The sequence below is a fragment of the Denticeps clupeoides genome, chromosome 9 (assembly GCF_900700375.1).
Source record: "Denticeps clupeoides chromosome 9, fDenClu1.1, whole genome shotgun sequence".
NCBI lineage: Eukaryota > Metazoa > Chordata > Actinopteri > Clupeiformes > Denticipitidae > Denticeps > Denticeps clupeoides.
In genome coordinates this window covers 15,591,254-15,613,125 of record NC_041715.1, presented here as the reverse complement: position 1 = coordinate 15,613,125, position 21,872 = coordinate 15,591,254, and the positions used below count along the sequence as shown (strand labels likewise).

Here is a 21,872-nt window from a genome sequence, read left to right as displayed (position 1 = left end):
ACGATTCATGATTGGCTGGTGTGTCGGAATTAAAACCACCCAACTAGCGTGTTGGTTGTGAATAGCCTATTTAAAACCAGTCTATGAATTTTTATTTTAACAAATAATAATCATTTAAATAATTTGGTAATGTTTTCTTTGTTTTAAAAATAAAATAAATTTTGCAAAATTGAGGCCAGACCTCCTGAATATTTAAAGAAACATTCATATTCACCCCAGAATGTATAAATGAATGTATTCATTTCTCATTTAATGGCTTTATTTGTACCACAGTGGTGGCATAATAATAATAATAAAAAAAAAGATCATATTGAGAAAAAGGGTCATGTTAACCTGCCTTTGAGGTGTGTAAAGTGAACCGTTGATGAGCTGATCACTGGTAAAGCAGAAATGCCACGCTACAAATTCTCAGACAGCCACTATCTTAATATATATTTTTGGCAAAAACCCGTGTGCAGTGTTGTTATTTAATAATCATTCGGTTAGTTTGTGATTTGAACTGGCCGGCTAAGAATAAGCTAACATTGTTAGAGCTGGAAATTTACCAAAGTGGCTTTGAGGCAGAGGGGGTTTATTGGTAACGGTGTGTTTTTAAACCTACGATTTTATGATTGTGAAAATTTGATGAATGTGCAATTTGATTATTATGAACTGTTGCAAATGTTTGTGTAAAGATTATTGATTCTAGTCTATCCAGACAAAAGGTTTGGTCCAGGACTATAAAGACTGGCCCAAGCTTGCAGTCGAGAGATGAGAGTTGATTGGCGATTGAGAGAGCTTGGTATAAAGTTCATTAATACATTTAAAAGTATATTTGCTGAAATATAATTTAATAAACTGAGTCTGAATTCGAACTTTCACTTTTGTGTCATCTTCCCTGCCACCATCACTGCTCAGCTGTCCTGCACAGGGATTTCTTCATGTCCCCATTACACAACCCATTTCAAAAAACACACTAAAAACCCTTCTTGTACGGCATCAAACACCAAATATTACATGGATGCAGCGACCCCGGTTACAGCATGTCCCCAAGCTTTAGTCTCCAGCGGCCATACATCACCATTACTCAGAAAAAACATCTCTCTCACTAGACCCCCACTTTCATTGTGGGTGACAGAGATAAAGGTGGAGCACAGCAAATGGAGTTCTGCCAAAGACAGAAAAAAAGTATCAATTTGGTGTCAGCGTAAATTTAGGCCACGCTTTGTCACAATAGAAGTAAAGCGCCGTGTAAGGAAAAATTTATTCTTTATAAAATTTTCCATTTGAAACATTTCTGAATTCAACTCTTAAGACTAACAAATACGTATATTTGTCACACAGTATGAAAAGTCCTTTATTTTCTTTTTCCTGCTGAACATAACGTCTACTGGAGTGCTGCGAGCGTTAAAGGTTGTTAGAAATTTTCACAAAACCGCCTCCCACCAAGACAACATTCCTGAGCTTTCTCTGAGTCCTCTGGCTGCCAGCTTTCCCTGCTGGAAGAGAGAAAAATACCAGCCACTAGATGGCACTAGTGCTACACTCTACACTTCATGTACAGCGCATGCTGGCAGCAGAGAAAAATCTGAAGAATTTCAAACATTGACAACAAAGGAAACATTATATTTCGACACACTCAAAAACACTTTCATCATTTCTACTCGTCTCGTCTGTGTAAGCCGTAGTGGTGAGTGATACTGCATGGATCTGTCAAGTTAGATCATTCAGTGAGCACACATACAGGTCTTCAGGGTCACCGAGACATTACTATCTAGTAGACACAACCATGCTTACCTCTTGCCAGTGAACTCTCCCTGGCCTTTCTTGTTGAAGAAGAACTTGGAATCAGCGTAACCCCAACCGTTCCATTTCATTATATCCTGCCTATGCATCGAAAAAAAAAAGGCTGTTAAATGTTTATTAGGTACATTATAAAAATATCATTATCAGGAACAGTAGAAATATAATCAAAAGGGGGTAACATGCTACTATTAATACTGCTGCCGATGATATACCTTAGGTGCTGAAAATGCCATGAGGCTGCCACTAACACGTCATCATTACCACCATGACAATCTATGGCATGTTTGATGCCACTATTTGGCTTCTAATCTGTATTAAATCTAAACTGTTGCACAGTTCCTACCAGTCCAGTTGCTACTGCGGGCTTCACTCCAGAGCTACTACAGCTGAACTAATGGTTCTTCACTTCAGTTGAACATCGAGATGTTTGGCCACCTGTGATTTATAACGTGGTTATAAGGGCCATGGCAAGGCCGGACATAATGGGCCAATAAGCTCCGGGAACAGGTCTCAACCAATGTAACAGTTTGACCAAAAGTCTGAACGTTCAACTTGCTACCCTGAAACAAAACACAAAACATATACCTGTCTTTAGCCGTTTCGTTTGAAGACTGGGCAGTCAAAGGAGGGACGGTGAGCAGAGCAGGCATTGTGTGCACAAAACAAATTCAACGCTGGCATAATAAAGCTTTTTTTTTTTTTTTTTTTTTGGTGCAAGATCCGACCAGTTCCATCAAGTTTTCTATTGTCATATCCACTTAGTGAACTGATGGCGGGGTGGGGGTGGGGGTACATAAGCCTGGACTTGGGAAAGAGGAAATTGATCCGGCCACTAAATTCCAACGACAGCTAAAGCTTGTTGAGAAGCGCTAATGCAGCATGCTTGTTCCGTTTTATGAATAATCAAGGCCCTGACTGTCACTGCGCACGCTAAATCACGCGAGGGGGGTGCCACAGGAAAAGCGGGCTAAATTATGCTCCCCAATCCTGGTGTTCACCTGCTGTTGTGCTACAGGCTAGCGCGTCAGACGCACAAACCATAATTCAGGCGACTCCAGGGCACGAGGGTGTCACGTGCCCGTCACGTGGAGAGAGTAAATTACAAGCAGAGCAGAGGTGACGGCAGGCGGTGACGCGCACAATGCATGCTGTTGTCTCTGGTCCCATGTCACAGTCCGCCACCGCACCACAACCCGGCAAAAACGGCACGCATCAACAAGCAAGCGGAATATGACTGTCAGGAGGTTAATGAATTTCTTGTGTAAATTACCAGCAACTACAGAGCTCTCCTTCCATTAGCATCAATCCTGCGAGACTGGGGGCAGGCAGCTGCGCACAGGCAATAAATATAACCGTAAAACTGCCCTCGCCGCCAGCACGGGGACCCAACGCAGCCACCAGACGCTCCTCCGAGGCGATGTGGGCATAGTCAAATGAGTCGGGCACTGTCTGGCCAGATCTTACGCAAAGGGCCATACATTACCTACAGGGTGGTGACCCTCTAAAATAAACAGAGGTTAGGCTAGTTGATCGAAAACTATTTGGTTATTAGACGTTAACACACACACACACACAATTCCTACAATTCTTTAGTCACTAAAAAAAACAGCAGAGAAACTGAGCATGGCGTATGCTATTAGCTACGTAATTAGCTTTGTTAGCACAGGATGAATTCACAGAAACCGAATTTTTAGAATGAGTGTAAAAAGTGTAAACATTTTTAAACAGAATTTAAAGTCACAGCATAAGTGAACATGCTTAAGAAAACATTTGGGGGAAATATATTGGTCAGTAGCCATTGCTAAAGCTAATCATATAAGCTAATGAAAAAAAAGAAAGAAAAAAAAAGCCATAACACATTTACATACCAAAATTGGTCAAAAACACTGAAAACCCATTTTCTAATTAATAAAAAAACAAATCAAATCAATGTTCTGTAATGTAGTAAAGAATCCTATACCATTATCACAAAGCTAGCCACTTTTCATTAACATTTATGCCCTTTACCAGACCTCCACTGGTCTCATGATTTGACTCGATTACAATTATCAACGAATCCCCAAAATTTTCTACATTATTTCACATGATGTCTCCAAATACAAGAGTTGGGGTCTCCTCCGCCCTTCTGGACACTCCGATTTGCTACAACGTGCGTTTCAGACGTCCGTGGCATCAGGACTGAATACAGATCTTTTTCCCGCTCGCAACGAGGTTTGCTGGTGAAATACCGCATCATGCTACCTCCCGAGCCTTTTTGCACAGGGTTGGGATTTATACGGTTTACCTAGACCTAAACTCGCCGATTTACCTTGGTTTACATACGCTGGTGTACGGTCAGAGTTAGGTGATCGATTCACGCCATGGTAGACTCGCTCAATGAAGCAGCTCAAGTCGACAGAACGCCGGCACTACTTTTTACGGAGAACCTTTATGTCCTGTACTGCATCAATTCAGAATCATCCACATCTGCATCGATTTTAAGAGTTCACTTATAGCGAGCGACTTACAACCAGTAGTTTCAGGGACAGTGTCTCCACTGTGAGGGGACTGTGTCTTGCTCAGGGACACAGTGGTAGTAAGTGGGGTTTGAACCTGTGACTTTGTGGACGTCTGGTTCACAAATGTATTCTTTCCCACTGACTAACCTTTAGACTAAATATGTCAAGTTTATTTGACCTCGTTAACATAAACATCCATTCAAATGCATGATATCAAGCCTTGTTCAGACATGACAGCGTCTCATAATAAATCAAACCACTTGACCTTGTGAGACTGCATGTGGCCCCAATTTCTCGTTTTATTTCCTTAGATATTCGGTCAACAGAAACCTGAACAAAAAAAAAAACGTGAAAAGCTCAGCGGAGTGCGGTTGTGTGGGGACTTGTGCAACTTTACAATCTGAAACTTGAGATCGGCAAACGCCTGCAGACCCGTCCATCCTGAACCAGCCCCCCCGCCTGCAAACACAAGCCGACCAGGAACCAGCCACAAGCTCTGCTGCGTGCCTTATCAGCCCCGGCGCGGCGCCGCTGGAACATTCTCTCGGCGTGTCCGAGGCTCCAGCCCTGCGCGGCGCACGACGCTAGGTGTCCCCACCCGCCCGGCGCCGGCGCTTCCTCATAAGGAGCCGGTCAGGCCACCGGCGGCCTCGGCCAATCAGGAGGCCGCGCGGTCCTGGCCAACTTTTACCTACATACCAGCACCGGCGTCTAACGCGATCTCCGGCCCCCCTCCCGAAATGCAGAGCCCGGCCAACGCCGGGACCGACGACGCTGTCCGACAACAGCGACGGTTCAAGTGAAACGCGTGACGCGTGAAGAAGCCACTTTGTTTACATCACGCACGACTTGAGCAGCATGAAGAGTGACGCGGAGGCGGCCTTTAAATCGGTCCACGCCGCCTCCTGCCTCCGCTCTTCCCCCCCTTATAAACGTGCAAGGCACCGACGAGCGGCGAGGACGGCCGGGGGAGGGACCCGGCTCCGGCCACCGCACCCACTTCGCGCGAGATGAATGGACACTTTGTTTCGGGACCGCCGAGCCCGGTCCCCGCCCGGTCCTTCCGTCCAGCCGCGAAGCGCCGGGCTGCGATCGCGGATCGCGGCGAGGGTCTCACCTCCTTTTGGGCACCGAGCAGGGCGGCTTGTCGTCCGGCTCGGTCGTGCCCGCCCCGGCTCGGCACTCCTGCGCGGCGACGCCCGGCCGCTCCTCCGCCCCGAGTCTCCGCAGGTGGCCGGCGAGGACCCGCAGCCTCTGCTGGGCGATTCTCTGCCGCTCCGAGCCGTCGCCGATTGACGCCATGCTGCTTCCGTGTTTGTAGAGCGAACGGCGGAGCTGTCAGGGGTCAGCGGCGGCAGGAGGATATGAGGTAGGCTGAGCGACTTCCCGTCGTGCACCGCGCTCCGCCCCAGCCTGTAGTGTACTGTAGTGTACACCAGGAGCACCCTTCTGCAGGCATTTAACACGCAGGCCAGCAGAAATGTGTCATATGTTCTCAAAAAACAGTCATTTATTACACACTTCACTGTGTGGGAGCAACGTTTTATATGCAATACAAACACTATTACAACTATTAATAAATTGAAGTGATTGTGATTCACTGCAGCAAAGCACACGGTGACACAACGAAATGTGTCCTTGAGCAGTGTGTCCGGGGAGCAGTGTGTGTGGACGGTGCTCTGCTCGGTGGCAGGATTGGATTGGATTGGACCAGGATTGGAACCGGCAACCGCCCGACTCTGCTTCCTTACCCTCTTGGACACCACGCATTATTATATTAATAAAGGGAAGTGATTGTCACATGTGATACACAGTGAAGATTGTCCTCTGCATTTAACCCATCACCGCGAGTGAGCAGGCGCCCGGGGAGCAGTGTGTGGGGATGGTGCTTTGCTCAGTGGCACCTCAATGGCACCTTGGATTCGAACCGGCAACCTTCTGATTACGGGCCGCTTCCTTAACCGCTAGGCCACCACTGCTCCTTATTAAATAATAATACTACTACTAGGGTGGTAGTAGCCTAGTGGGTAACACACTCACCTATGAACCAGAAGACCCCACTTACTACCATTGTGTCCCTGAGCAAGACACTTAACCCGGAGTGTCTCCAGGGGGGGACTGTAACTACTTTACTTTACTTTACTTTACTTTATTTGCCAGACGCTTTTATCCAAAGCGACTTACAATGGGACTACTGATTGTAAGTCGCTCTGGATAAGGGCGTCTGATAAATGCTGTAAATGTAAATGTCCTGTCAAAAATGGCACAGGATAACATGCGTTCCCAGTGGGTGAGTTGTATATCATATATCATATAAATATCTATTGGATAGACCTGGTTTATGTATTAAATTAGATATATTGGTGACTTGGTCAATAAAACATCATACAAATGCACAAATAAATGAACTTACAAGATATAATGTTCTACTGCACAAGGGTGAGTGAAGTTGTACTGGTTACACTGGCAATAAACACACAAAAATCCTTTAAATACTGTCCTTGTTGGACTGCCATGTAATTAGAGAAGTTGTAATTAGAAGAATCAGAAAGGACTGTGTTCCAGGGTGCCATTCTGTTTACCCAAATGTTCTTGTTTTAAGCACACAGGTCGCTTATTTTGAACAGGTCATAAAAACACTGCCATCAGCAAGACTGGTTGGGGGATTTTAGATGTATTTTTAACATGTTAGAAGGCCGTTTCACGTCTTCAACCCCTGTTGTAATAACACGATGCACTATGTTTATTTCTAGATATAAAACATTAACAGTTGCCACAGCTTTTATTATAGTTACAATAACCAATATTGCGGAATATACACTGCTAAAAAAAATAAAGGGAACACAAAAATAAGACATCCTAGATCTGAATGCATGAAATATTGAATGAATGGAACTTTGTTCTTTACATAATTGAATATGCTGACAACAAAACCACACAGAAATGTATTAACCCATGGAGGTCTGGATTAAGAGTCACACTCAAAATTAAAGTGGAAAAACACACTACAGTCTGATCCAACTTTGATGTAATGTCCTTAAAACAAGTTAAAATGATGCTCAGTAGTGTGTGGCCTTCACATGCCTGTATGACCTCCCCACAATGCCTCGGCATGTTCTTGATGAGGTGGCGGATGGTCTCCGGAGGGCCAGTCCATAGTATCAATGCTGTCATCTTGCAGGAACTGCTGACACACTCTAGCCACATGAGGTCTAGCATGGTCTAGCTTTAGGAGAAACCCGGGGCAGGCCGCACCAGCATATTGTCTCACAAGGGGTCTGAGGATCTCATCTTGGTATGTAATAGCAGTCAGGCTACCTCTGGCGAGCATATGGAGGGCTGTTCGGCCCCACAAAGAAATGCCACCCCACACCATTACTGACCCACTGCCAAACCGGTCATATGGGAGGACGTTGCAGGCATCAGAACATTCTCCAAGGCATCTGAACCTGCTTTCATCTGGGGAAAGAACAGGGCGCCAGTGGCAAATTTGCCAATCCTGGTGTTCTCTGGCAAATTCTAAACGCTGCACGGTGCTGGGATTTAAGATCAAACCCCACCTGTGGATGTCTGGACCCCATGGAGTCTGTTTCTGACCGTTTGAGCAGACACATGTACATTTGTGGCTTGCTGGAGGGCTCTGGCAGTACTCCTCCTGTTCCTCCTTGTACAAAGGCAGCCCTGCTGCTGGGTTCCTGCCCTCCTACGGCCTTCTCTATGTCTCCTGATGTACTGGTCTGTCTCCTGGTAGCACCTCCATGCTCTGGACACTACACTTCTACATTTACAGCATTTATTAGATGCCCTTATCCAGAGCGACTTACAATCCCCCCCTGGAGCAATTTTAGGGTTAAGTGTCTTGCTCAGGGACACGATGGTAGTAAGTGGGATTTGAACCTGGGTCTTCTGGTTCATAGGCGAGTGTCTTACCCACTAGGCTACTACACTCTACACAGTCAGACACAGCAAACCTTCTTGCCACAGCTCGCATTGATGTGCCATCCTAGATGAGCTGCACTACCTGAGCCACTTGTGTGGGTTGTGGACTCCGTCTCAGGCTACCACTAGAGTGAAAGCACCGCCAGCATTCAAAAGTGACCAAAACATCAACCAGCAAGCACATGAACTGAGAAGTGGTCTGTGGTCACCACCTGCAGAACCGCGCCTTTATTGGGGACGTCTTGCTACTTACCTATAATTTCCACCTGTTTATTCCATTTGTACAACAGTGTGTGAAATTAATTGTAAATCAGTGTTGCTTCCTAAGTGGAGAGTTTGATTTTACAGAAGTGTGAGTGACTTGGCGTTATATAAAGTCTTCCCTTTATTTTAGCAGTGTATATGCATTTGACAGAAATCAGCCTTGGAAATAACTTTATTGTTTGTTGACAGAGATAGGAATCAAAATCTGTGGTCCTCCATCCAGATGTAGTGTTGGTGTCCTTCAAGCTTGAGTATCAACTCCCAAAACAAAGTTCTGTAATGCACTGACTGCAAACAATTAAGAGTCAAAGTGTATCACAGAACTTTACTTGGAAAGCCACAGTAGAGCCTGGTAATCTTCTCCGCCAGACGTCTTATCTCTGTCCTGGAAATAAAAGAATGGTCGAAAATCAAATTAGTCGAACATTTATTTTGCAAAAAGAAAAGGCGTGCGGGGGCAACGGCACCCTGGGCCTGTTACAACTGCAAAGGTGACGGAAAAATGGGAAAAGATGCCTACAGCTGGAAACTTGGGAATAGTTCTCTCACACGGACACCCCCCCAACACACACACACACACATGCAAGGTTCAACATATGCTGTAGTTACACGTGATTACATGGGAATATATTTTAACGTGACAACTTTGGAGTTTACTTTCCGCTTCAGCCTTCTTCTCTCTTCTTCATGGTTTGTTAAGTTAACAATCTTCGATACGTCAAACAGCTGACGTGTCAAAAGGTCCCAAACGTGGACTCATGAATATTAAAGCAGCGGAGGGGCCCACGAAGCCGCACCACGTTGCACCCACGAGAGAGAGGAACCCTTCGCACCCGGGGGTTCTTTTAAAACGTCCCACTCTCAATATGTCACCGGCCCGCGGAACCGACGCGACCTCGAACGAAGTCCGAATCGCAATGCACTTTACCTTCAAGTATATCAAATATCATGCACTTTCACTCGAGGAGTGCGAGCGGCTTCGAAGCTCGGAAACTCACAGCTCCAGCCGGTGGCCTCCGTCCGTGCGTAAATCGGCGCGTTTTGGTTGAACGTTTTCCCGTCGCTGACGCGCAGGAGGCACTTTTGAGGCGCGAAGGAGCAAGAACGTTGCGGCGCTACGTACCTGGCGGACCCGGGAATGCCTGCGCTTCGTTTCTCTCGCACTTCTCCTCCTTCTTCTTCTCCTTCTTCTCGGTTTTTTTTTTTTTTGCAGGTGACGTCCTTGCGTCCGCGTCCGCACGCTGCAGCTGGAAGAATGTCGACGTGGAGCTGCCAATCGTGCACGCGCATGCGGGAGCGCGCTCGAGAAAAAAAAGGGGGGATAGAGAGAGAGGGGGAGAGGGAGAGGGGGGGAGAGAGAGAGAGAGAGAGAAGGGTAAACTATACATGCAGGCTAATTTCAGACAGCGGGCGGCGGTGGTACCCAGTACCAAGAAGTGGGGTTACCACGTGTTGAAACGTGCTAAAATATTCACGTTCTTCGACAAGGAAAAAAAAAAAACAGTACAAACTTCATATTTATTTCCCTTTCAGCTAGACCGACCAAGTACGTTGTAAAATTATGCACTTAAATTTTTTTTGTTGTTGTTGCTCCATTCCGTCCCTCTCATCAGTGCACACTGGTGGCCTCCAGATGTGATGTAGGCACGGTGGCAAAAATCAGATGACAACAAAAAGTTCTTGGAACTTGAAATGGCACCCGCGTGCCAGAATGCTCCGGACAGCCTTCGTCCTACACAGTACGTGGTAGTAAGGGTGGTAGTAGCCTAGTGGGTAACACACTCGCCTATGAACCAGAAGACCCAGGTTCAAATCCCACTTACTACCATCGTGTCCCTGAGCAAGACACTTAACCCTAAATTGCTCCAGGGGACTGTCCCTGTAACTACTCATTGTAAGTCGCTCTGGATAAGGGCGTCTGATAAATGCTGTAAATGTAAATGTAAATGTTTGCGTGCACTTGATAGCTGCCATTTAAACCGGTAGGGGTCGCCAAGTGACAGACAGTGACGGGTAGACAGTTCGCGGTCTTCAACTTGGAGCTCCCGTGCAATTAAAGAGTGCACACTAATAACTACAATAACTGAGTAGTAGTGAGTGATACACGTTCACGACGCCACTACTCAACTGCACTGCCTAGGATACTATTTTCGTACCTTTGCGTGTAAAACGCTAACGTTTCGTAACAATAAACTTGCTACGGAATATTCTGTCGCCTTGCCCCATTTCAGAAGGCCACGGTTTATAGACCGATGGAGGGGCGGGGCGGGGGCGGGGCCCGGCACCTCCGAGCCGCTCGATTGGCTGCCGCCGCAAGTGGGCGTGCCGGCACGCGCCTGGGATTTTCCGTGCGTTTCCGCGAGTCTTCAGGCTGAGCGGCGGCCGTTTCCTCCCCAAAAACGACGTCTGCGCGCCGGGAGCCGCCGCCCCTGTCCAGCCGCCGAGTGGGAATACGAACGCACCGCGACACGATGGAGGTCGAAGCGCCCAAAGCCCATCCGAGTCAACAGGTACACGAACGAACGGCGCGACGAGCTGCGCTCTCCACTCACTACTAACACCGCGGATTGGAGGTTAAACGTGGATTTTAGCAAAGTCTGCCATTGTTGTCAGTTGTTCTTATGTCGTCGGTCACGAACGCGACACGGGACTAGACGTTTTTTTTTTTTCTTCATGACGTAATTACGTCGTCCGTGGCGACGCCGCACCGCGCCGATTTCTGCGGGCTGTTCCGGCCGCCTGGGAGCGATCGGTGTGGCGGGGGAGGCGTTTCCTCGACTCCGGCCGGGCCGCGCCTCTCGGTCGCTCCGCAAAATTCTGCAAAGTCATTGAAGTCGCCCCGGACCGTCCGACAGCGTCGGCCCGGCCCGGCCCGGCCCGGCCGGACTGTCCCCAGAAGCGGCTGATGATTCCGAGTGCGGCCGCGTGTTGCGGTGCGTGTTTCGTTTTATTTCATTTGTGTCATTTAGTCGTGTGTGGGGTTATTATTATTTTTTTTGGTGACTTGTCGGCCGTCTGGAGTCCCCTTCAGCCCACAGCGCCCCATTGCGTGTGATCCTGTAAAGATGGCATCGGTACCTTTGCTCTGTTCAGCTGCTTGCACAACCACCGACAGCCGAAAAAATGGAATGTCTTTGTTTTTTGTTTCCTTCCCTTTATCATCCTGCTTCACTGACGTCACCACGTCACGCATCGACGTAACGGGCCACGTTCCAACGACTTATGGGCACTGTTACCTGAAATTGGACCGGGGTCAATTTATGATTAATTCTGGACGGACAGAAGAGCTCGCTTTAAACTAATTGAGTAACTGAAAACTGAGGAGAGGTGCGCCAGCAGGAAGCAAATGAATATTTCAGGGGTAGTCGTGCCCGCCGAAGCAACGTGTGAAACGGCGGGCCTGGTGAACGGTGGTAACGTTACACCGGCTTGTTCTGTGCGCCCGGGCCGGCCGCGGGCGTCAGGCGGGCAAACAGGTTTTCATTGTGATGACGGTCTCGCTGTCCGGGGTGACAGGTGTCTCTCGCTCACCTCAACGCTCCCATGTCTTCATGCATCCACTCACAACTGGAGACAATGCAGTCCGTGTACTCGTACGTTGGCACGAAACCGTGCCAGGTTAGTAACATTTTGAGAAAGTGAAGGTATGTCAGGGACTAGACAAAATCTTTTAATTACCAGGAAATTCGTATTTCTCCACTCTGTCGTTTCCTCATTGTATAAAATTGATAGAATAAAGAATCGGATTATCCCATTACAACTCACAGAACTGATAACATCTCTCCCGGGTCCATAGTTGTTTTCTTTGTGTTCTAGTATTACTGTAGGTTTGTGTTAGTGTTACATATTTTAGTAGTTATGTTCAGTTCAGGCCATTTCACAGACCAGGACCAAGAAAACCACTCCTGTTTACTTAAACATCACTTTTTTTTTTTTTTTTTAACCGGACCGCCATTAATCCGTGTGCAAAAGACATGTTTAGAGAAGCAGCTTTACTCGGTGGAAAACGAAGTATTTACATAGAAGCTCTGCCTTCTACGTCCTCAGAATAGTGCTTCAGTTGTGCCTGTCTTACATCATGCTCACTGAATCCGGCGCTGACCAGAATACATACACACATACTTACATTATGGATGTAGTGCTTAATGGGACCATAAACGTTTTTTTTTTTTGCGGCAGGCCTCCGAATGAATAATTTCATTTAGTTTGCTGTGCTTTAAGTGTTTATTAACCATAAAGTGAGAGTTAGACACGAGACCCGCTGTTGTTCAGACGTTTCATCATCCTGCCCACAGCTCTAATCTTGGGCTGGAGAGGTGGCCTGACTCACCCAGATTAATGATCGGTGGAGTAGCCAGGCCAACGCTACTGATGGAACCTGCCCTGGCTTTCATAAACCAACACTGGCCTTGACATAACGCTGTACAAAAGTTAACCCGAGCGATTGGAGGTGAATGAACCTGGATCGGGGCACTTGGGATAGAGGTCGGAGCCTGCACTGCTATTATCTCTCATGTTGTAGTCATATATAATGAACCAAAACGCCTCCATGTCCACATGAAATATTTTCACTCTTCCGCTTTTCTTTCTTTGTGACTCGCTCATACACACAACATAGTTTAGTATAATACTGCTATGTTATACTATACGATGTCAACCAACATGTGGGCGTGTTCAGCTCTGCTTTTCGCATCATGCCTTATTATCTGGAAGTGATATTTTCACCATGTGATCAAGGACTATCGCTTTGCTTTTTTTGTTTTTTTTGGTGAATTGGGGGGAAGGGTAAACCACATGCTGCGGCGCTTCCTTCTGACCTAATGCGCTTCTTTGTGCAATGCTCCTCGCTTCTTACGCAGGTTTCCCCCCTCGCTGTAAATAAGCTGAGGGAAATGGATGTGGCAGCCCGGGGGTGGGTGGGAGGGAACAACTGTTTATCTCTCCGCATTCTTTATCTAATGGCCAGCTAATAACCTTTGGCAGGCGGTCAGAAGAGAGCTCTTTCAAACTTCCATAAACAAGCTATCTTGTCCATTCCAGAAGCTCGCCACGTGTGGAGCGTATGGTTGGGACGTGGAGACGGGAGTACGGTTTTCTCCGAAACTCGTCTGAAAAGGCGTTTAGTAAAACGCTTGAGGGCTCCTGACGATCTTTGAGCTCGTGGTCATTAAATATTGACGTTGCGGCGAGCGCAGTCCAGGAGGCGTGCAACGCGAACCCCTGCGCTAACGCCGAGGTAAATCATAGTAAGCGATCGCTTACAACGCCTCTCAAGCCCTAATATTTTGGGCTTCAACGTGAAACACAAGCCAGTGGAAAAAAAAAAAAAAAACCTTGTAAAAAAAAATTGTATTCATGTGTTCTGTCTATTCTTTTTAAAGGGGGGGGGGGGGTGATCTGGTTCCCTAAACAGTAAAACCACAGACCTTGTGACTCGCTGTGTTCTACGTACTGAAAGGGAACCAGAAGTCGAGGGATGAGGGAGGTAGAAACAACACACACAAAAGAAGACGCTGGCTCGTTTGCTGTAATGTCCCGGAAGACACCTCGTGGCTTATTAAAATCCACCCCTTTAATAACGTCCTCGGTGGGTGTGGACACGACCCACGGGAAAAAGGAGACGCGCGTCTTTTATTCACGAGCCCTTCTTCATTACGCTGGCGATTACACCGTGCCGGGAGGCGTGCTCCCATAGGGACAGGGCGTGGCCGGCGCTTCAGCCCGCACGTTCTCACCTGGTCGCTCCCCTCTCTACCTCCCCGTGCCTCGGCAGGACATGGAGCTGATCGACATCCTGTGGAGGCAGGACATCGACCTGGGCGCCGGGCGCGAGGTGTTCGACTTCAGCTACCGGCAGAAGGAGAGCGAGCTGCAGAAGCAGCGCCAGCTGGCGGAGGAGAAGAGGCTGGAGCTCCTGCGGGAGCGGGAGAAGGCCCTGCTGTCCCAGCTGCAGCTGGACGAGGAGACGGGCGAGTTCGTGCCGAGGCCCGCCGCCCCGCCCTCAGAGGCCACACAGGTACGTCACGGCGGCCCCTCCTCGCCGTCCGCACGGTAGCCAGGTAACCGCCGCGGTGTAATTATGAGGACGCAGGTGGCTCGGGTTTTAGGCTGCCGAGAAACCGGCCCGCGTCAGGAATGGTGATTAAATACAACCGAAGCCGGGCAGGGCGGCAAAAACATTAAATAATACAATAAAATACAAAAGTATTTGTCTTACAGAATGTGAATTTTCCTGAAGAGAATGGAGACGCCATGTCCTTCGACGAATGCATGGAATTACTGGCGCAAACGTTTCCTCTCGAAGCTACACAGGTAAGATTCATATTTTAATATTTAAGATTTAATATTTTAAAATAAATGTCATTCTTTTGCATTTCATTTAATAGGTCTCTTTTTTTTTTTTTTTCCTCCTATTTTATGTTTTTATAGACCACTGCCTCCACAGCAAGCGACGCCCCCATTATCATGACCCCAGAGCAGCCCCCAATCCAGCCAGCTTCACTTCAGAAGACCTGGCCGGATATGGACCAGGCCTGGATGGAGTTGTTGTCCATTCCCGAGCTACAGGTATAGCAAGAGGTTCACCTTTCCCCACATTAACCAAAAGGCGAAGGAATGCATGGATGGTGGCGGTTAGAGCTAGATAAACACTTTCACCTTTGTTCCGCCCGTCGTGTGTGACTGTGCCGGACGCACTTGGATGAACCCTTCCAAATATGCAGCAGGTCCAGAAAATCCAAAACATACAAGCACACCTATTTCCTTAAGCAGTTACACAACCTCAAAATTTCCCAGCATCGTCAGCATTAACTAACTATTTTTAACTCTGATTTAATATGCATTATGTGTATTAATTATACATGAACGTCTGATTCCAGGAAATGCTGGAGCCCCGAGATTACCTGAACACAAACGTGTCTACTGAGACGCAGGACCCAAATTACAGCCTTTTCGTGCCCAACATGACTGACGTGGCCGCCACAACTGGCGAGGTCTGCCCTCCCGAGTTCATCAGCGGGACCCCAGCCAGCCTCTTCAGTCAGATGTCTTTGAAGCCCTCGGACGTGAGCAACAACCTCAATGCCGACGGTTTCTGCGAGATTTTTTACACCGACCTCCTAAACACAAACGCCGCGGCCCAGCCCTGTGAAGGCAGCAATGAAGTTGGCCAGTTGGCGGAGATGCAGCAGGGTTCACCCCTCGGACCTTTGGAAATGCGCGACCTTTCATCGGCAGACGGCCTCAAGAACAGTAACAGTGACGTGATGACCGAATTTCCCGATTCGGATTCGGGATTGTCTGTGGGTGCGAGCCCCAGCAGCAGCTCCCCTGAAAAGTCCCTGCACGAAGACGGGTCCTTTGGGTTCAGCGATTCCGACATGGACGAGATGGACAACGGTCCAGGGAGCACAGATTCAGGCTACTCCGACTTGTTCCTGACATCGTTCTCCACAGACGTGGAGCAGCCTACCACATCTGCAAAGTCCGCGGCGGCCCAGCAGGCCGACATGAAGGTCAAGCATCCAAAGACGGAGCCTGTGGAGGCCAGCGGCCATCCCAAGCCCCCGTTCACCAAAGACAAGCAGAAGAAGCGCGCGGAGGCACGCCTCTCCCGAGACGAGCAGCGCGCCAGGACCCTCCAGATCCCCTTCTCCGTGGACACCATCATCAACCTGCCCGTGGACGACTTCACCGAGATGATGTCCAAACACCAGCTCAACGAGGCCCAGCTGGCCCTGGTCCGCGACATCCGGCGCAGAGGCAAGAACAAGGTGGCGGCCCAGAACTGCCGCAAGCGCAAGATGGAGAACATCGTGGGCCTGGAGTACGACCTGGACTCGCTGAAGGAGGAGAAGGAGCGTCTGCTGAGGGAGAAGGCGGAGCAGGGCACCAGCCTGCGGCAGATGAAGCAGCAGCTCAGCGGCCTGTACCTGGAGGTGTTCGGCATGCTGAGGGACGAAGAGGGCCGGCCCTACTCCCCCGCCGAGTACTCGCTGCAGCAGACCACGGACGGCAGCGTCTTCCTCGTCCCCAGGGTCAAAAAGACACTCGTCAAGAGCGACGGCAACTGACGCTCATCGGCTTTTGGTTTTGCCTCCTTCTCTTTCCTCCTTTGTGGCATCATGTTACTCAAGGCCACGCACTATGCAAAATAAACTTTCTAGTTGAAATTTTTGCTTTGCGTCAGTAAGACGGCAGAACTATTATATAGTTTTGGCTTATTCTACTCTCTAAACGTTTTTAATATCTATTATTTTATACTTATATTTCCCCCCCTAAGATTCTCCTATCCACATGGTTTGTAAATACATTTATACTTTATTTGCTATAGAGATGAAATAGTACCGTGTATATATCAAATATATGTTTTAGAAGGCTAACAATTTGTTGCAATCTCTGTCGTTTAAGTCCGTTTTTATATTATCTTAATTTACTGTTCAATAGTGATTTTATCTCCTGACCCTGTGCTTTTAAATAAACTGTTCATTTTAATCAAAGGCGCGTCTTGTCACCACAGTAGTGCATTGTGTGATCTACTTATGCAATCTTCTCCTCTCACATGGGTCGCAATCACCCCATAATCACTCAGCTATTAAAACCGAGCATATCAACGTAGTATCGGAACAAGCTGCGCGATGATAGCGCTCACGCCATTCTCGGAGAACAGAGAACGTTGGCTGTGGCTCATTTTGAAGCCCACCACGCTTGGGTTATGTAACCAGGGCTTATTGTCCGACCACGCCCCGTGTGAAACACGCGCGATGGCAAACATCTCACTGTTTGCCGTCAAAGGACATTTTCTCCACAAATCTTTGAATGCCAAGCCCACGTTCGCTTTTCACTCCCAGTCCCGCATTATGGTGGCAAAACAAACAAGATTAATCTTTTTTTTTCTCCTTTCTCAAAATTACAAAAGGGGGTTGAGCTGCTGCCTCCACTCTTGCTCATAAAAAACGACTATTTTACACCGCTTGAAGGTGGTGTACCACAATCAGGGCATGAGGCACCCCTGACAGACACACCCTCACCTGTTTCAGCAGAGCCCAGTTCATGTCAAGCGCAGTAATGGAAACGTGATTAAGTGCCCCGCAATCGGCGTCTTTAAACAAATACGTGCCACGCCCACAGGCAGGACTACAGTTTTCTCAGAAACCTTATTCTGTTCATCTGAATGCATTCTGAAATAAATGACTTGTAAAAAAAAAAAAAATATATATATATATATCATTTATAAAACAAAGAAAAAATAAAAAATTTTATGTGCTTAAAATGTCCTACCACTTCCACACACAATAATTATATAGGTAACTTTGGCAAAACTTTATTTACACAGCATTTATTTATACATAATTTGGTGCGAAAAAATTTGGTTACAAAAAATACAACTTACATATAACTTAAATACACATATCTTTTACAAAAGAAAAAACATCCTATTGGGGAAATTCATTAATTATACAGAAACTGCAATGACTAGTTTCAACCAGAATTTCCTCACATGACACAACCTAAACCAACCTTAAAATCTGTCCAGAGAACTAGTTCTACAAACCGCATTGTTCAGCATAGACCGAGGGGTGAGACCGTGGGAGGACGTTTAATCAGGTTTTAGACGTTGAAAAATGTGTCACCTTACCCTTCCCGTACCTGTGACAAGGACTCTCTTTCCCAATCTGTAAATCAAGCAAAGTGGTTAAATCTTACCTGCTCCATCATCTGGCTGTATGAACCTAATATTCTTAATGCATAAAACAGAAAAAAACGATACACAAACCTTTTTCTTCCCGAAGCTGTTCCCTGAAGAAACTACTAGCGTTGGAAAGCTCACTATTAAGGGGTTCATATTATCCTCCACCCATCCAGCTCTGCTGAAGATATTCTGTATGATAAAGTTTAACGTTTATGACCCTGAAACTTGATCAATGACTTGATCTTTAGTGACTTGACCCTATAGCAGAATTTGCAGATGTTCCCTTGACCTTTGAAGATGTTAAGGCTGGACATGTTGTTCTTTTTAGCCTGCGCTTGTATCATCTGCTTCAGTCTCAATTATACACTACACAACTTAATTAATCTGAGAATTTTTCCATGTGTCAAAATATTGAAACATTCTAGTGTTCTATTTGTACAGCGCAAATAAAACCCCATACGTTTTGATTCTCACATGTGCCTGCACTATTATTTACATTTACACTTTGTACTCAGGATTGAGTACAACACAAGCATGTAACACGAAAAAAGTGCACTTGGCAGACAAATTATCAGTGGGAAAAGGCAATTTTTAAAAAATAAAATATGTGGACATTTGAAGCCTTGGCAGACAAATAGTACAAATTAAACTAAATATAAATTAGTCAATAAAATAAAGATTGCTGCACAAATCACAAGTGCTTTTGGCCAAGTGCACGAAAAGAAAAGTGAGACGTCCAGAGGAGGAGCACAGGAATGTAAAGACACTAAAAGACTTTCTGGTGTCACTAGCTACACTCTTGACCTTTGTTGCTAGGGGAAGCGGTTTCCGACTTTTCTTTACAGACTAGGGATCCTGGCTCCTTGAGTGCTTCTCTAATGCCTTTAAGTAACCTGCAGCTTTCCTGACCACTCCTTTCCTGCAAAGAAACGTAGCCTGTTGAATGGATTCAGGATACAAGATCCTGTTATTCTAAGTGAGAAAATGTTAAATCTGCCCCCCAAAAAAGCGGGTAGTGTTATCGACACTTACCACTGCTCAGTAAGCGTTAGTATCGACACGAACCGTAACCCCCGCCACTTCCACCACATCAACCATAGCCAGCTGTAAAAGTAGGTGGGTTATTGAGCACTATCAGTTACTAATTTATACAGTGTTTGTTTACTGAAAAGCACTTGCCACCGTAGAGTCCACCGGAATTTCTTCTACCAAAGTCACTGCCCTTCACCACAATGCACAAATTTCATTCACTCCTGTTCTAACATTTTGCAGTGACTGACAAAATATCCTAACAAATAATAATTTTAAACCAAATGAGTACCTCCAAAGTTTCCTCCGAGGTTACAATTTTCATAAGCTCCATACCCACCGGCTTGATTACCATATCCTGGGTCACCTCCATATCCCCCTCGTCCTCCATCATAATTACCACCTGGAGAGAGTATCATCATTGTTCTACGTACAAACAAGTAGACAAAACCAACATTTCACACATTTCAACACACACCCACTAGCAAGGCTAATATTAATATGTATTCTGCACATTCCATTATTCAAATGGATACTACAAGTATGGTGAGCCACATACCATCTCCTACAAACCCATCCTAGCCATCGCCTCCATAGCCTCCTGTTAGTAATTCATTAAATAACATCTTCGGCCTCCCGGTTTGTATATGTATTAGCTTTTCTCTGTCTGAGAATCCAATAAATTACACATTGAGCCACAGTTGGCAGTGAAATGTTGTACTCAACCCTTTGATTAGATGCTGACTGCTTTTCCTGTTTGGGAAGAGCCTTCCCGACCTCACAGTTGTGGGAATTTATCGTGTGATACTTCTGAGCAGATGCTAAACGAAGATGAACATCATCAGAACGTTCAGCGGCCTTTGGACCTGATCGCAAAGGCATGCCATACCAGCCATTTTATCAACTGGGTCATGATCACCACAAGTGACAAAACAGAATCCCTGCTTCTTTCCCGCGGGACGTTCCTCCATTACATCAAAGGCCCCAGGGTTAGATGAGTCCTACGAAAGAAGCGTTTGTCACCGCGTTCACAGTCCAGCGTTCTCGTGGTGGAAGTTTGGGTTCCACAGCGCCAACGTCCACCTTACGCGGACGGGCCTTCATTACGGCGTCCACCTCGGCCACGCAGGAGTACGTGACGAACCGAAACCCTCGTGAGCGACCGCTTGTTGCCTCTCGCATGACCTGCACGGAAGAAATCGAGTGCCATGAATAATTTAAGCCAAAGGAGACACTTCTGGAATTAAACGTGACTCAATCAATGCTATTGTTAGGTGCGGCCCTCAGTGGTGGCAGTGGTGGCCTAGCGGTTAAGGAAGCGGCCCCGTAATCAGAAGGTTGCCGGTTCGAATCCTGATCCGCCAAGGTACCACTGAGGTGCCACTGAGCAAAGCACCGTCCCCACACACTGCTCCCTGGGCGCCGGTCATGGCTGCTCACTGCTCACTCAGGGTGATGGGTTAAATGCAGAGGACAAATTTCACTGTGTGCACCGTGTGCTGTGCTGCTGTGTATCACATGTGACAATCACTTCACTTTACTTTACTTTAAGAACGGGCCCTCAAGCTGTCCTCTGTGGTTTGGAAGGCCAGGCCTCCAACGCAGAGTTTCCTGAGCTGCTCGGCCCTTCTTAAATCGCCAATTCGACAGCAAAATGAGCAGAACTCCATCAATTTACATCACGGTAATGCATTTTGTTCGATCCTATTCGTTTCTTTACGCAAATCAGGTCACATTTTCTTGACGCCACAAATTGAGCACATTAAATAAGTGTTATATTTGTTTAAAGGCGTAGCCAAGCGTTTACATCTCGTTCTCTTGTTGCGAATTTGCGCCAGAATACAAATCCAGAATATTCCACCGAGTTCACCTTGCTACGCCATTTTAGATCGTTTTATTTTCCCGATGCAACACCGACCAAGTTCTAATGACAAAATGCACTTTCCTTTGCATTAAAGGACGAAACGAATGTGGCTCTGTGAGTGATATTAACGCCGCTATACGGATGCTCGGCGTCACGGTGCAGACTCGCCACAGAACGCCGGCAGAGCGTGTTCACTTCTGCAGAGACTCGGGCGGTAAAACGAGGCTTATCTGCGCCGCTAAAATGTCGGCGCTGAACGCGAGGGACACGTCGGTAGTTTAAGAAACCTACCGTGCACTCATATATGTGGAGTTCGGATTAAAACACGCGTCGCTGCCCCAACAAATAAGTGACCTTCCCGTCCATCTCTGCGTATCCGAGCCCACTCTCTGGCTTTGGATCAACGCCGGAATCGATTCCCCGAACAGACGATTCACGCGGGTGAATGAATCTGAATCAGCCATGGCATAAACCTTCGCTATCAATCCGTTTTGTATTTTAAAATAAAAGCACAGTAACTCCAGATGTATACGCATGCCAATACTTTGGGTTTAAAAGTGCATTTTCGTATATTATGTGCTGCCTAGTGATTCACAGCTTCGGTTCTTTTCCCAGACTCGATTCAGTCGAGCTATGCTGCACGATGATTCAACGGGGTGATGACTGGGGACTGTTGCCCTGTTCGGGGTTTATTAGACGCGTTTTGCATGAAGCCGGATGAATTATTACGACGACGGCTTGTGCGCAGAGCATTTAAAACGAAACCCCTCATCAGGCACAGACAGGGACCACTCGGATTCCG

General features: G+C 47.0%; 2 protein-coding genes and 2 long non-coding RNA genes across 7 annotated transcripts in view; 2 read left to right on the top strand and 2 right to left on the bottom strand.

The window, feature by feature from the left end:
- The window catches only part of agps (alkylglycerone phosphate synthase), a 29,408-nt gene extending 23,739 nt beyond the window's left edge, over positions 1-5,669 (bottom strand). The window contains exons 1-2 of one of the 2 annotated variants that reach the window (XM_028991577.1): positions 5,401-5,669; positions 1,777-1,866 (exon numbers count right to left, since the gene is read on the bottom strand). In XM_028991577.1, the coding sequence (XP_028847410.1) occupies positions 1,777-1,866; positions 5,401-5,585 (275 nt within the window). In that variant the 5' untranslated portion in view covers positions 5,586-5,669. Of the gene's footprint in view, positions 1-1,776; positions 1,867-2,370; positions 2,485-5,400 lie in introns of those variants that run through there. The other variant, XM_028991578.1, reaches the window with a different exon arrangement.
- A 5,161-nt stretch (positions 5,670-10,830) lies between these two features.
- Positions 10,831-16,984, top strand: nfe2l2a (nfe2 like bZIP transcription factor 2a). Of its 2 annotated transcripts, none has more exons than XM_028991541.1 (5): positions 10,831-10,996; positions 14,260-14,502; positions 14,706-14,798; positions 14,916-15,053; positions 15,365-16,984. In XM_028991541.1, exons 1-5 carry the CDS (start codon positions 10,958-10,960, stop codon positions 16,556-16,558), a joined length of 1,707 nt encoding a protein of 568 aa, XP_028847374.1. In that variant the 5' UTR covers positions 10,831-10,957; the 3' UTR covers positions 16,559-16,984. The 2 variants fall into 2 exon arrangements, with proteins under 2 accessions (XP_028847374.1, XP_028847375.1); XM_028991542.1 differs by lacking the exon at positions 10,831-10,996 and adding an exon at positions 11,236-11,419.
- On the top strand, positions 11,426-13,818 carry LOC114796979 (uncharacterized). The gene is made up of 2 exons (XR_003750794.1): positions 11,426-12,971; positions 13,527-13,818. It is a non-coding gene; the product is annotated as an uncharacterized LOC114796979 (long non-coding RNA).
- An 808-nt stretch (positions 16,985-17,792) lies between the features above and the next one.
- LOC114796978 (uncharacterized) lies at positions 17,793-21,491 on the bottom strand. 2 transcript variants are annotated; one of them, XR_003750792.1, is made up of 3 exons: positions 21,362-21,491; positions 18,262-20,391; positions 17,793-18,160 (listed from the first exon to the last, which is right to left on the bottom strand). It is a non-coding gene; the product is annotated as an uncharacterized LOC114796978 (long non-coding RNA). The 2 variants fall into 2 exon arrangements; XR_003750791.1 differs by having other exon boundaries at positions 17,793-20,391.
- Between the last annotated feature and the right edge of the window lie 381 nt (positions 21,492-21,872).

Excerpts from the sequence above, each read along its gene's own strand:
- nfe2l2a (XM_028991541.1), top strand. The coding sequence starts at position 10,958 with ATGGAGGTCGAAGCGCCCAAAGCCCATCCGAGTCAACAG. Across the intron at positions 14,503-14,705 it reads CGCCCTCAGAGGCCACACAG|AATGTGAATTTTCCTGAAGA; the intron begins GTACGTCACGGC and ends TTTGTCTTACAG. Across the intron at positions 14,799-14,915 it reads TTCCTCTCGAAGCTACACAG|ACCACTGCCTCCACAGCAAG; the intron begins GTAAGATTCATA and ends ATGTTTTTATAG.